This window comes from Penaeus chinensis, chromosome 30 (genome assembly GCF_019202785.1).
Source record: "Penaeus chinensis breed Huanghai No. 1 chromosome 30, ASM1920278v2, whole genome shotgun sequence".
Classification (NCBI taxonomy): domain Eukaryota; kingdom Metazoa; phylum Arthropoda; class Malacostraca; order Decapoda; family Penaeidae; genus Penaeus; species Penaeus chinensis.
Window position 1 is genome coordinate 25550713 of NC_061848.1, and position 15000 is coordinate 25565712.

Sequence of the window (15000 nt, forward strand, 5' to 3'; positions counted from 1 at the left end):
AAAAGAGAAGAGAAAGAGAGAGAGAAAGTGAAAAAGAGAAAGAGAAAGAGAGAGAGAGAATGTGAAAAAGAGAAAGAGAAAGAGAGAGAGAAAGTGAAAAAGAGAAAGAGAAAGAGAAAGAGAAAGAGAGAGAGAGAGAGAGAGAGAGAGAGAGAGAGAGAGAGAGATAGAGAGAGAGAGAGAATGGGAAGAGGTAGAAAGAACAAGAAGGAGAAGTGGAAAGGGAGAGGGGTCTAGTAACAAAAAATAGAATTCTCACCGATTTGTCCTTGCAGGAAATAAAAAATAATGGAAGAACATATACGAAGAGTTGAACTAAAAACAAAAAAGACACATTTCTCCGTTTATTCCACATTTAATTTGCACATTGATGTCAACAAAATGTAAATTGCTCATCAAATAAACACCTTTGAACGTGAGAATGTTTTGCAATGCAAGAGAATTTAAACACACTTATCTCTGTTAGCCTACATCTTTGTCATTTGGAAAAAAAAAGTAGAACAAACTTTTGTGCAGATCAAAAGCAAACTAAAATAGTATGCTATTTACTTGAGTTACACTACTTCCTAGTACAATTCTGTGCCAATGACATGCTATATTGCAAAGCTATTAATAAGCATAATGGTATATATCTCACTTGAAACATTCTAGACATATAACCAGGACATCTGAATGCATAAGCCTAAATGCTACCAGATAAACAAAACACTGCTGAATCTTAATCTATTCTGCCAATCTTCTACCATCAAAGGAATTATAATCTTCTTGGCTTCTTGGATCATACACAAAAATGTTTTGCATGGGCCTTGATAATTATAATCACAATAAATATAAGTGAAGTAAATATTAAAATACTACAATTTACATCTAGCCATTTTCAGTAGTAAAACATAATAAAATATAAAATAAATAAATAAGTAACATAAAAAACTTTACAAGGTAACTTGGGATGTACAGTGTATACCAATGTTAAATGACATTTCACGAAAAGACAATAAGGTAGCCTACATTTCATGTAGGCTACCTTATTTTACTTTATTTTTTTTACATTATACAAATTAGAGATTCATTTTGCTGCAATATTATTGTCAATAGAATACTGAAACACTTAAGAACATTGTAATAACAGATGTAAACTTGTTCCTAAAATGTGTACTGGGCCTAGAACTAGACAAAAATAAGTATCTGCAGGCTACCGGCTGAAGTGCCTACATTGGCTTAATACACTCATCTAATACAACCAATTTGAATTAGGACTAAAATACAAATTCAAAGTGTAAAATCCTTAGTCTCTCCACAGACGGCCACAAAGGCAAAGACTCGCCATTCCACTCACTCTAGGCTTCAACTGCTTAACAAGCTGACATAATGTACTGAACAAAATTATGTGAAACAAGTTATGGCAAATAACAGAAGACACACAAAGGAGAAGAAATATACAGAGATAATGAACTCCAGAAAAAGTACATCTAAGAGATATAAAGTGGAATAAGAACTCAGACTCACTCTGTCAAGACTTCGCATCAGTACATCTAGAAATGAGATTTAACTGCCCTGACTATAACTCCACACCAAAGGCAGTGGCAAAGTGAAATAAAAATTCAAACAATTAGAAACAAACTGGTGATACTCATGATTAAAAGTAAAATATGTGAAAAGTCTGAAAGCCTAACAAGAAGATAAAACAAACCAGAGATCATTACTATCATTAATAGAGGAGAAACAGGTCTGTCCACAATTTGTCCAATTATTATACTACTCTACATATTCAACAAAATGCCTAAATAAGGAAAAGATTTAAGTAAGAATCATTCTCTTCAATTCATATTTCACATACAAACGTTTCCCAGTCTATAAATAAACTGCTAACGAAAGATCAGGCAATACTTACAACTAACATTCCCTTAGAAAAAGAAAGAAAACCTTCCTTAAGCACTGTGCTAACCTCACATGATTGGTATATGTTAAAAAGGTTTTTGGCCCATTGATCTACTAGCCAGTGCAATACTTTGAATGACATCAGTGTGTTTAATGAACAGCAAAGAATGCTTAACTGCTTTCTTCTTAATTAGAAGATTCTTTCAACACTTTCAGGAAAAATATCTTACATTTGCATACTCTGAGCCATGTTGAATTAGTTACAATTTCAAAGTGGGTATGCCTTTTTAAACTATATAGTCATTTTACTTCAAAAATAACTAGCAAACAATACAAATAAAACAGTGACACCTTTGAAATCATACACTCATGAGAAATAAAACAACCAATAACTTCCATACATAGAAAAAATAAACACCCTCTGAAAAAAATGTTTCATGAGCATGCATACATCTAAAGACTGCATTTCCCATGTGGCAGATTGTAGTCCTAAGAAACTGTCAAACATAGGGGTGTAAGTTTAAAAATTCCACTTTAGGATAACAAGTTTTACATCATTCCTTGTGTCATTCTTATTATAAATGTTAAGCACGTTGTATTAAAGTTTATCTAGAATATAATTAAACCCTGTGATGGCAAAGACAAAAAATATAAATAATCATGCAAGTTCTGGCAGGATAAAACTTCAGCAGTCTATCAACTCCATCTACTGTTTAATAATCATACGTAGTTAAATCTAAAAAGGTTATTATATCATTTACATTACAGGCATTACCAAAGTATTTCCCTGTAATCATTTTCTGGGATACAGACATCAAAATCTTTGAATTACTAAAGAGCTAACTACTTTTACCCCCTCAAAAAATAATGATAAAACAAATGATCAACTACCATTAACCCATTAGAAGCAGATGGCATGATTACATGCTGTGTACACTGTAATTTTAGCTTATTAATTGTGTTTACACAGAGATGGCTCCATAAGTGCTTCGTCACAAAGAAGACAATTATTATATTATTATTATTTTAATATTACAATAACCATAATGTCAATAACAATAATAAGAGAAATAAAATTAATAGAATTAGTAAAAAAGTTTTCCCGCCAATGCAAGGAGAGGTGAAATCAGATAAGGTCACAAGGTCTACTAATTGACTCCTTTGTGGCTAAGCATTAGCACAGCCATCTCTGTGCTGAGACATTTCACACAGCAGTTTCCCTGCAGCACTCAGTTAATATACAAATATATACACTAATAAAATTCATACATTATTAGTATTCCTATCTATAACTATGTTATAATGGAATATTACCCATTCTTGAAAGTCTTCCTTCTGAATTTTGATGTTCACATTGAAAAGGTCAATACCACTGGAATTCTCAGTAACCTAAGGATCAATTCTGGTTGTGTTTATCATTGATAAGTGAAAAGAGAAGACATCAAAATGATTGGCAGTAAACATTTAGGTGCTGTTATAATGTGTTACTTTTACATAAAGTAAAAATATTTATTTTGCCACAAATGGTTCTTATCTGCAATATGGCATTTAGAGCTTGTACTAATCATAGTCCAGTGTTTTACCAGGTATATCTAGATTTCACTAAAGCTATACTATCTATACTAAACTGGACATTATATAAATCAAGCATATACATGCTTGAAACATCAGCAAATCAAAATTTTGACATTTTGGTATAGATTCCATAATAAACTTTATCAGGCGTGTATTGTGTAATGGGCCGGAATCATCATACTATTTTTAGCTGCCGAGAATTAAGCAGCACTTATTATCAATTGATGAGGAGACACACGGTGCTGTCAGCACACTTATGGTCAAAAATTAACTTTATCCTCTGTTGCCAACTTTAAAATTTACACAAGGTAAACAAAATGTATAAGTTAATCATCAGGCATTTCAGAAGCCACTTAGAAATCAAGGACACACCCAGACCCTCAACTTCCCACCCCTTATAAGGGGAAAGCGAAACTGAGAAAGTGCTAGAGGAGAGTGGTAATGCTAGAGTGGCAGCAAAGAAACTTAAAACAGGATAGACAAATTCTAAATAGATAATAATAGTGATGTGTATGAGAGTGAAAGTGATCAAAATAGTAGTGACGATGAGGATAACAATATTACACATGATGCACCACCACCAATGAGGTAATACCACCTGAGCACTTTATACAATTTACACCTCGCTATAAGCTTTTTTTTTCTGCCTACAGTTACAGCAAAAAAACATGAGTGTGTGGCCTCAGAAGGTAATTGATGTGCTTATGGATATGTGGACATGTATAAACATGTACATGAAAGAGAGAGAGAGAGAGAGAGAGAGAGAGAGAGAGAGAGAGAGAGAGAGAGAGAGAGAGAGAGAGAGAGAGAGAGAGAGAGAGAGAGAGAGAGAGAGAGAGAGAGAGAGGGAGAGAGAGAGAGGGAGAGAGAGAGAGGGAGAGAGAGAGGGAGAGAGAGAGGGAGAGAGAGAGGGAGAGAGAGAGGGAGAGAGGGAGAGAGGGAGAGAGAGAGGGAGAGAGGGAGAGAGAGAGGGAGAGAGAGAGGGAGAGAGGGAGAGAGAGGGAGAGGGGGAGAGGGGGAGAGGGAGAGGGAGAGGGAGAGAGGGAGAGAGTGAGAGAGTGAGAGAGAGAGGGAGAGAGGGAGAGGGAGAGGGAGAGGGAGAGGGAGAGGGAGAGAGGGAGAGAGGGAGAGAGGGAGAGAGGGGGAGAGGGGGAGAGGGAGGGAGGGAGGGAGGGAGGGAGGGAGGGAGGGAGGGAGGGAGGGAGGGAGGGAGGGAGGGAGGGAGGGAGGGAGGGAGGGAGGGAGGGAGGGAGAGAGGGAGGGAGAGAGAGTGAGAGAGGGGGGAGAGGGGGGGGAGGGAGGGAGGGAGGGAGGGAGGGGGAGAGAGAGAGAGAGAGAGAGAGAGAGAGAGAGAGAGAGAGAGAGAGAGAGAGAGAGAGAGAGAGAGAGAGAGAGAGAGAGAGAGAGAGAGAGAGAGGGAGGAAGAGAGAGAGGAAGAGAGAGAGGAAGAAAGAGAGGAAGAAAGAGAGGAAGAAAGAGAGGAAGAAAGAGAGGAAGAAAGAGAGAAGAAGAAAGAGAGAAGAAAGAGAGAAAGAGAGAAAGAGAGAAAGAGAGAAAGAGAGAAAGAGAGAAAGAGAGAAAGAGAGAAAGAGATGTATGGATGTATGGATGTATGGATGTATGGATGTATGTTTGTTTATATTTGTATATAAGTTTTGAACAAAGACTTTAATTTGGGTGAAGCAGACAAGATTATTTTTTCTGTAAGCCTGTATTTTTGGCAAAAAAAATATATAATTTATCCATCAGTCTTATCTATTATCCATAGTTAATTTGCAATGTACTCAAATAATAGATAGTAAAATTACTCTATATGAGCCACGATCCAACAATTTACATAAACCGTTATTTCTTTTATTAGAAAACCAGTAAATAGTTACATATTTCTTGAAAACAAATTAATTTAGTTCACCACAACTATTTATCAATTTATTCATTCACATATTTTGAATATAATGTACAGTCACATACCATTATTATGCTCTTTTCTATGATGTAGAACATTAAATAATATTATAAAAAAAAAATAAACAAGTTACATAACCCAACTAAATAAAGTTAGTACCCTCCCCCATCCCAATAAAATATTATTGTTATTATTGGTTTAAATCACCAACCCTGAGTTCAAGTTCTTTCTTGCCAGAGAATATCTAGTCAAGGCTTGCTGCTTTTTGCTCCAGTGTCTTTGGTGCAGAGTTGACAGAAATTGCTTGATGCAGTATTGAACCCCTTGAATGCTGGAATTAAGATTGTCTTATTGCAACTTGTAATTTAAGAGATCAGTTTTTATATAATATATATACCAATAAAAGAGACAGTAATATCAGAGAAAAAGTTATATAATTAGCTAAGTACTCAAGCTTACAACAAAATTACATATAATGTAACAATATCAAAATTAAAATCAGCTGAGAGAATTAATAATTTCCATTTTCATTGCATAAAGCACTTTATGTATTTAAAATGAAGAGTCAAGGTACTGCAGTAGTATAAATATAGTATCTGCATAAATATGTGAAGAATGGGAAGTGTGTACAAAAGCAAGATGTAAACAAAACTTCTTGTAATCTCACGGGTAAATTAGTTTTCAGTACACTGTCTTCACGGGAGTTTCTTGGATTAATCTTGAAAAAGAAAACCATATACCCTAAGTGTACTCATACACAAGGAATTTTCAAGAAAACATAACCATAACTGATATGTGAATAACATTTTCACACATAATTTTTAATATATGTATTACAGGATCTATGAGTATATTTATACAAACATTTACATTTCCTTAATCAGATTGCCAAATTGTGAATACATCCTCATACCCCGAAAACAGATGCTGAGTCCCTATAAGAAAGCCTTTTAGTCCATCAGGCGAAGAAAAAGCATTATCTTCCCCACAAAAAGCCCAGGTAAGATGTGTCTCTGCCTACGTGCACTTATACCTCGCACCCCCTCTTCTGCGGTCCTCGGCATACTTGAGAACACACCGTAATTTACGTATCTTGTGTCGCATGGCACCGACTCCCTCAAATCCTGGCGTTTTCGCTTGCAATATGACAGTGTCTTCCAAACATAAAACGAATAACCAGAAATGTTTTCCTAGTTCTATTTTCTTGGCACTTGACGTTCCACCCCCGAGTGTACGCATCTCACCTTCGAAATAAGACCAGACAACGACATTTACCGAGCCTAAAGCTACAATCTGTCTTACCTTTATCGAGACGTGAATGATCCTCCAACTTTACGACGGATAAGTGATAAATTACCAATAAATTAGACAGAGAGGCTCTAGTAAGACACCTTCCGACACAAGACATAAACAAACTGAAAGAATAAGGGAGCGTAACACTATTCAACACTCTATTCAACACTCTATTTAAAACTCGCGAATGCTCGGAAAAAAACAAGGTAGCATCGCTATAAGTTCTCATAAAGTATTAGAGACTTTATATTTCCCTTTCCGGGAGTTTTGTTAATACTTTAAAGTTTCATCTTACAAATAAATCATTCTGTCGTAGTAATTCCAGTCGTGAAGAAACAAGTTATACAGCCTAATCTAAAATAATGGACTTTTTTTCAATGTCCTTGTCTGGAAAAGACTTATATGTCGAATGTCCAGAGAGCATAATGCAGAAATACCTTCGAATTTCACCACAGTAATTAATTTCTATACATGTATTCGTTTCCATTAAATGCTTAACATCCATCTTAATTCAGCAGACATCGCAGTGATGTTAGAGTTCCTATACCATGTTATATATGGACAGGTAAATGACAACGTGTCAGCACAATAGGAAGAGAAAATGAATTGAAAGAAAAAAAATAATAACCCGGAAGTTGAAGTACGGAGGTACCGTTATATTGTATTATGCTTCTTAGGAGTTTTGATTAAGTGTTTAAACTGGAATAGAATGGTAATGCATTAGCCACTTTGAATTCTAATTTACCATTTTTATTTATCTTACTGCAGGGAATGTATAAATGACAAAATCGTTTTCTTGATTTGATTTCGGTTCTCAATTACAAACGCCACTATACAATTTTAATATCATAATTTACTTTCTGTATCTATAAATACGCTTAAGAATTATTAAGAACTGTATCATAAAAACAGTACGAAGCTCAATTTCATACTGTGCATTTTATTTTATATTGTGCATTTTACCTTGCGTACTTTTAAAACAGTAAATGCAGTTCATCCATAGGTTACATGATATGAGCGAGATATAGCAATGATATATATAAATATATAGTGTATGGTATTACACACATCCGATATTCTGTTATAGAATCCCCGAATAACGAAATTTTGGGTAGTTTATCCTCCTAGTACCTTTAACATTTTCTATTATGTAAGGATAGTTTCCGTTTTCGTGACTACATATAAAAAGAATATTTACACTAACAACCTTTACGACTGCAAACACTTCATATGTATATTTCTTATTCTTTTACACAAAATGAACTTAGACCAATTACTGATTTGGTAAAGGCCGCAATGGTCATGAATACCAAAATGTAGTATTTTTCTTAGAAATTTTAACCTACGGTATATAGCATTTAAGGATTAATACAGAGTTTGGGACTATTAGATCGTATTTTTATTGTGATCCTATTATGCCGTCATAACTTTAGGCTGATTGTAGTGATCAGCCCTTGAGATAATTAAGCCGTAAGAGTCTTTATGCATTGAGGCGATTAGGCCCTAAGAATCTTTAGACTTCGAGATAGTTAGGCTGTAAGAATCAATCATTAAGTCATGGGGCGATTAGGCCCTTAGAATCTTTACGCCTTGTGATAACCCTTCAGAATCTCTAAACCTTAAGATGGTAAGGTTAAGCCCTAAGAATCTTTAGAGTTTGAGATGGTTAGGCCCTAAGAATCTTTGACATGGGACGATTAAGCTTTTAGAATGATAGTTAGGCTTTAAGAATTTCTAGGTCTTAGGATGGTTAGGTTAGGTGCTAAGAAATTTTAGCCTTGAGATGGTGAGACTAAGAAATCAACGTTGATATCACTGGTGTTTTATTTGTCTGATACGTGTACATGCTGTCTACAAACGAAAGGTTAATCGTTCGTGCCCCAGTCTAAATGGATTTTGAACGATTAAGACGCGAATCGAAAACCTATCCAGCATCCAAGTGACAAAGATCCCATTAAGACCAGTCCTTCAGCTAATAAAAAAAATACTTTGGGCTGTTGTTGTAGAATGTGAAAAACTTTTTTTTTCAGAACTGGATGTTATACATTATATTAGGGTCGCTATTATTGGCAGTACTCTATAACTGGGGTAGCTTGAAAGAAAGATTGAGAATCGCTTAACATCAAGAATACCATTACCTGTATATGCATGGTATTGCAAGTGGCCGCAGGCAATCTTTAGCTTTTTGCTTATATTGATCCCATAAACTGTAAAGGCATTTGTGCAAGTATTTTAAAATGCTTCTTATATTAAAGCTTTATTTTTCTCTTCAATAATTGTATTTGCACAGGCACGTGGCAAATCTGTTAGTGTTTACAAGTATATATTTGCACCGCATCACTTCAGTTTTGTGTGCATTGTCATTATTTATATGAAAATTCAGTTAAAAACATTTCCCGTGGAATCTGGCATAATGCTGTCTACCCGTGTGATCTGAATCTATGGAATTGTCCGTGACACGTTTCGACTTGTGACCGAAACGAGCAATTTCCGAGACCCGATTAATAGTTAAATATTATGTCAACAGAATAATAATGATTGAAAAAAAAACATGAGCCATTTTGTTGTTGTTGGTTTAATGCACTTTTTCTTGATTTATTTCTTCAGAAGTTTGTCGAGTTATAGATAAAACAAAAACTAATACCAATTATGCGAAAAATCGTTTCGCTAGAAAAAAATAATGAGCAACTATAGCAGTTTGATTCTTGTTGTTGTGTGATTATCATTAGAACGAGTTTAGTTTGTATCTCTTTTGAATCTGTGTGCTCTCTGTGTGTGTGTGTGTGTGTGTGTGTGTGTGTGTGTGTGTGTGTGTGTGTGTGTGTGTGTGTGTGTGTGTGTGTGTGTGTGTGTGTGTGTGTGTGGATGCGTGCGTGCGTGCGTGTATGTGTGTGTGTGTGCATGCGTGCGTGTGTGTATGTGTGTATGTGTATGTGTATGTGTATGTGTATGTGTGTGTGTGTGTGTGCGCGTGTCTGTGTGTGTGTGTGCATGCGTGCGTGTATGTGTGCATGCGTGCGTGTATGTGTGTATGTGTGTGTATGTATGTGTATGTGTGTGTGTGTGTGTGTGTGTGTGTGTGTGTGTGTGTGTGTGTGTGTGTGTGTGTGTGTGTGTGTGTGTGTGTGTGTGTGTGTGTGTGTAATGCCATGGGTTCTCTCTCTCTGGTACTGGTAAACACTGTGGGGGAGGGGGGGGGGAGGTCGAGTCCGAGCTTCTCCCTTCGTCCGTCGGTTTGGCTGAGGTATGTCGACGACGTCTTTGCTCTCTGGCCTCATGACCCTACCATGTTCTCAGGTTTTGTGGCGGAGTTGAACTCTCCCTCCATCTGTTTCATGATGGAATAGGAAATCAACAAGCTCCCTTTCTTGGATACCTTAGTTCATCGCTTTGAAAACCATTTCGCCATCTTTGTATACAGGAAACCTATGCACAATGGAATGTAAATGCACTTTTCGTTCCATTCACATCTTTCGCCTGCTAAACACTCTCCGCCGCAACCTGGTCCACACCAGGTTGTGAAAGTGGGTACTATGCTCTTCCTTCTGCCTCATGTGATAAGCAGTACTTTGGTGAGACAGACGCTAGTATCACTAAGCATCTATCTCAGCATAAATAAGCTGTATCCAGGGGACACAACAGTCATATTCTGCCATCAATAGGACACAAGTCATCAGATGGATTGACCAGCTGCGTGTACTGCTTTTCCTTCCACTGATGTCCACACCCGCAGCCTGGTGGAATCATTCTTGATTAAGCAGCTGCATAATATCAAATTGAACAGTTTTTCACATCCTCCACCTTCTCCCTTATCACAATCACCCTTCCCATAGACCATCTGATTTGTTGACCTAACATCGTTTACGTTTACCTGTTCTCTCCTACATTGTTTCTTCGCCTCTCTCCTACTTGTACTTCTCCTTCAGACCTGAAGATGAAATTCAGAATAATTTTGAAACTAATTTTCAATAAATCTTGTTTTTTTATATCTATTTCTTTCTCTATATCACACAATTCTTTCTTCCTCTCTTTATATTATATATATATATATTTATATATGTATGTGTGTGTGTGTGTGTGTGTGTGTGTGTGTGTGTGTGTGTGTGTGTGTGTGTGTGTGTGTGTGTGTGTGTGTGTGTGTGTGTGTGTGTGTTGTATGTGTGTGTGTGTGTTGTATGTGTGTGTGTGTGTGTGTGTGTGTGTGTGTGTGTGTGTGTGTGTGTGTGTGTGTGTGTGTGTGTGTGTGTGTGTGTGTGTGTGCGCACACATACACACACACACACACACTCTTTTCAATAACAAAAATAAAATAGGAGGGTAACCAAAGCTTAAATAAATTTCCATTTTTATTATCTTTTGGCTTTCAAAAAAAAAAATATATTTCTTAAAATATAGAACATACAAGACAAAATTAAGCCAATGATAAAAAAAATGACAAACGCCTTTAGGATCTATTACATCCAATACCTTAACATAAAGATAAAATATTAACATTTCCACATTCTAATTAATTATAGTTTCCAAAACAACAATAAACCCTAATTGGCTAACACTTGGAGGTTTTCTACCCTCCTCTGCCCTTTGCTCTTCCGTTTGGCAATTCTGGCACTGATATTGATATTGGTCGTACTGCCTCTCTGTTTCTTCTACTTTTCAAGATTTTTCCTTTATCTTCTATAACCCATAAGCTAACTCTTTTGCTTCTTTTTCCTTTCTTCTGCTTTTATCTGCCTTCTCTCCATTTTCTTCAGCTTGACCTTAGTATCCATCCTCATCTTTTTCCGCTTTTCTAGCTTCTCCTTTTTCTGCTTGATCTCTTCACCAACTAATTCATTAATGAAATGCTTTTCCTTTCCTTCCCTTGTTGTTCCTTCCTTCTGCGCTATTTCCTTCTCCATAAGAATCCTTGAGTATGCTAGGCGTTCTCTTGCTGCTTCTGCCTGATTCTCTTTACGCTTCAGTTTCTCATAGAAGCGCTTTTCTTTTGTTTTGAAGCGCAGCTTGCGAAGATTTAACTCTGCTAACTGATCTTGCTCTTTAGTAGTTTCCTTCTTGAACAGACTTCCTCTTTGTACAGCCATATTTCTTACTCTTCTTTCATTAACTCTTTCTGGTATCTCAAAATCTTCTGAAAATGACAAAGAAATAGGAAATTAATATCTGTCAATTATAACTTTTTTTTATTCAAGCATTCAAACCAAAATCCACCCTGTCCTGCCTTACATATTTAAGTTACAATTAATTTTACTCTAGAACTAATATATACTTTATGATATTGAGAAAGATGGGTAGATGCAATTGCAGAAAAAGTGAACACAAATACAAGAACAAAGTTTTTAGGAAAAGTCTCCATAAAAAAAAGAAAAAAAAGAAAAAAAAATTCATAATGAAAAGACCTAAAACAAAATTAATGACTACATACCATCTTCATCCTCCTTCTTTTCTCCATCCACGTCATCATTTCCTTTCTCGTCATCCTCATCTTCTTCATAATCATCATCAAGTTCCTTGAAATATTCACTCTCATCATAATCCTTATACTGTTCAATAGGATCTTCATCATCCGACTGAACATCATCAAACCTATCAAGCTCTTCTTCTTCAGCCGATCTTACAAAGTTGCTTGCATCTTGAATTGGTTTCCCACTGCGAAGTGCATTCAGCCTCTGTTTCTCAGGTGGAATGTACCTGTCTTCACCTGTGTCGAAGGGTGAGACGTGAGCAGGGAGGGATGCACCTGGGAAATAGTCCTGAACTGGGAGGAGAGTCCTAGCATTGATGCTGTCATAGACCCACTGTGGCTGAATGTAGTACCTGCATTGCAAAATAAGGTGAAGAATTAGAACTCCATGAAAATGACAGCTAACATTACAAGAATTAACAATATGACTGCCATTCTCCTTAGCATACAATTTCATCTTGTATATTAACCATACTAAAATACAAAAATGAAAATAAGCACGTACATAGTTATCAAGAAGTCAATTATTAGACCTAACTGACCTTACCTGTTTATCCCATTTCTTGATCTTTTGTGATTTTTTTCTAATACTATCATTATTATTATTAGTGAGATCAATAACAAAAAATCTATTTTTTCCATTGAAAATTCAAGTAATCAGGTAAAAGGTGAGATCTGGTAGGTCATATAGTTGAATCTATGGTGATAAAGCTCTAATGCAGTCTTATACAGTATATGTAAACAAAATTAATAAAATAAAATCAGTGGACAGTGTTTGCATACATGCACTCCTGGCATCAACAGTTTATAAAAAATCAGGATTCCAAGAATACACAATAAAAAAACATCATCATGGTTTATACTTCTTTCTACACTGCATGGGTTATATTATTGCACAAAAATATTCAAGATTTTTAATCAAATAATGCCTGAAAACTGTATTATTAGAAAAGAATCGTATTCTACAAAAACAAACACATTTTGTTAATACATTTTCATACTAAGGTATTGCCCATCTACTCACCTAGACAAGTGTTTCTTAGTAACCTTTGGTCGATCTACAATCTGATGGGTGATAATCTGATCCTCCTCTTCATAAGTTGAACCACAATTGAAAGTTTTATTCCAAGAAACCTGCCAAGAAAAGATTCCCCATTTAAAACACTAGATATATAATCATGAAATTAATCAAACCATGGCCTTGGAATGCATATATAAAATACACACTTGAAAACATCAAGATCACTCAACATTAAGATCATTCAAACCATACAAATAAAATGCTGACTTGCCCATTTGTCCCTTATTTTAACCCCTTGGATCCCGGTGATTCAAAGCAATCACATGGACCAAAGACGGGCATTAGGCTTACATGAGCGACCACTCTGCCAGGTGCACAGCTTGTAGGCTGAGCGCATGCGAACACTTGTGTGTGGGGACAAGAATTTATGCCTTCCCATTACAATGTTATTTTCTTTTTTTATGCATAAGCATTTTTAATTTTTTTTGTGATATTCCAATGTCCATATTTGTTATTTAATTTACTTTATTCAGATGGTAATAGACTGTCCTTGCACTGACTCCATATCATCTTTCTAGGTAGTACAACCTATGCCGCCAGTCACAGCGGCCTGGAGCAGGATGCTGAGCATGGAAATGGTGTCCTCCCTGGAGCTGGCGCTCATCCAGTCATGGTTTAAGGACACTACATTCCACACTTGTTTGGGAATAATGCAAACCCCCTTACTAAACATTGGTCTAATCAGCCTCCAAGAGGTTTGTGCACTTGTGGCGAGTCTTTCTTGTCACCCCAGCCTCCAGGCAAATTGCTCACTGGCTTCACTCAGCCCACAGCCAAAATTTCCCATGACAGCATGTTCACGTCACCAGTCCCTCAAGCCAATTTTTTTCATGATGTGATCCAGATCAAAGGGGTTAATAAATAAACAAAATAACCTTGCATGACTTACCATACCACCACATGCTTTGATGACAAAGGTAAGAGACTCCAGGTTGGTCTCGCGCCCTAAGAAGAACTTCAGTCCTTCAAACAGCTTGCCCTGCCTGGCATCCATATCTCTCTCTCTCTTAACATCCAATATTGTCTCATCAGTATCGTCTTCCTGCTATTGAATGAGATTGAACATACATTGAACCAGAATAGTATTTGCACAGTGTCTGGGACTAATGATAAATACAGGAATATATTTAGGGTTTTTGGTCATATATCAAATTCTAACACACATGTATCTTGCCTTAACTAGAGATCTAAAAAACTAGGAAATCTGGTCATTTTCTTGGTGTGCAACAGAAAAAAAAAGAAAAAGTAGAGCAAACAATATCCTTTAAAAGCTTCAACCCTTTCAACCCAGGAATTCTCACCCAAGACAAGAGATCTTTACTACTTTTTGTAAAACATAATATGCCATTATACAATATGAGTTATGAATACTTGACTGAAAGACACCAGTTGTCTGTTCATATAGCTGCCATATATTTAAAATTGAACACCAGACGACATCATAGATCTCGCTTATCATGAAAACACATTTAACAGAAATTTACAAAACCAAAAACACACTGACTTAATTTTGATACAAATTTTGAATTATATAAACCTTTCATGCTACATATTTGTGCTAGGTGGTTCAAAAAGGTTAATGCAAAATATAAAGAATAGGAAATATTGATGTATGACCCTTAACTCTCTTATATCAAGTGCTGGATGTAGCAGATGCCTCAGACTACAGCAAATATTGTACATCATAATTACTGGATTATATGAGCGAAAGAAAAGAAAAGAAAAGTAAGAAAAAGTTTAAAGAAAGATAAATCAATCTATAACATAATTACTAGGCTTATTATCCTCCTCCTCAACCATGACTCA

The 15000-nt window shown here is 36.1% G+C and overlaps 2 protein-coding genes across 8 annotated transcripts in view; both read right to left on the reverse strand.

Annotated features, from left to right (window-relative positions):
• LOC125041150 (mucin-5AC-like) overlaps positions 1 to 6777 on the reverse strand; it is a 514849-nt gene extending 508072 nt beyond the window's left edge. For all 7 annotated transcript variants that reach the window (XM_047635957.1, XM_047635956.1, XM_047635955.1 and 4 more), the window contains exon 1: positions 6662 to 6777. The gene's annotated coding sequence lies outside the window, so the exon portion shown is untranslated. The remainder of the gene's footprint in view (positions 1 to 6661) is intronic.
• Positions 6778 to 10985: 4208 nt separating this feature from the next.
• Positions 10986 to 15000, reverse strand: part of LOC125041151 (pescadillo-like) — a 10589-nt gene continuing 6574 nt past the window's right edge. Inside the window, exons 7-10 of the mRNA XM_047635959.1 lie at positions 14084 to 14239; positions 13138 to 13247; positions 12075 to 12466; positions 10986 to 11780 (exon numbers count right to left, since the gene is read on the reverse strand). Coding sequence (XP_047491915.1) covers positions 11341 to 11780; positions 12075 to 12466; positions 13138 to 13247; positions 14084 to 14239 — 1098 coding nt within the window. The 3' untranslated portion in view covers positions 10986 to 11340. The remainder of the gene's footprint in view (positions 11781 to 12074; positions 12467 to 13137; positions 13248 to 14083; positions 14240 to 15000) is intronic.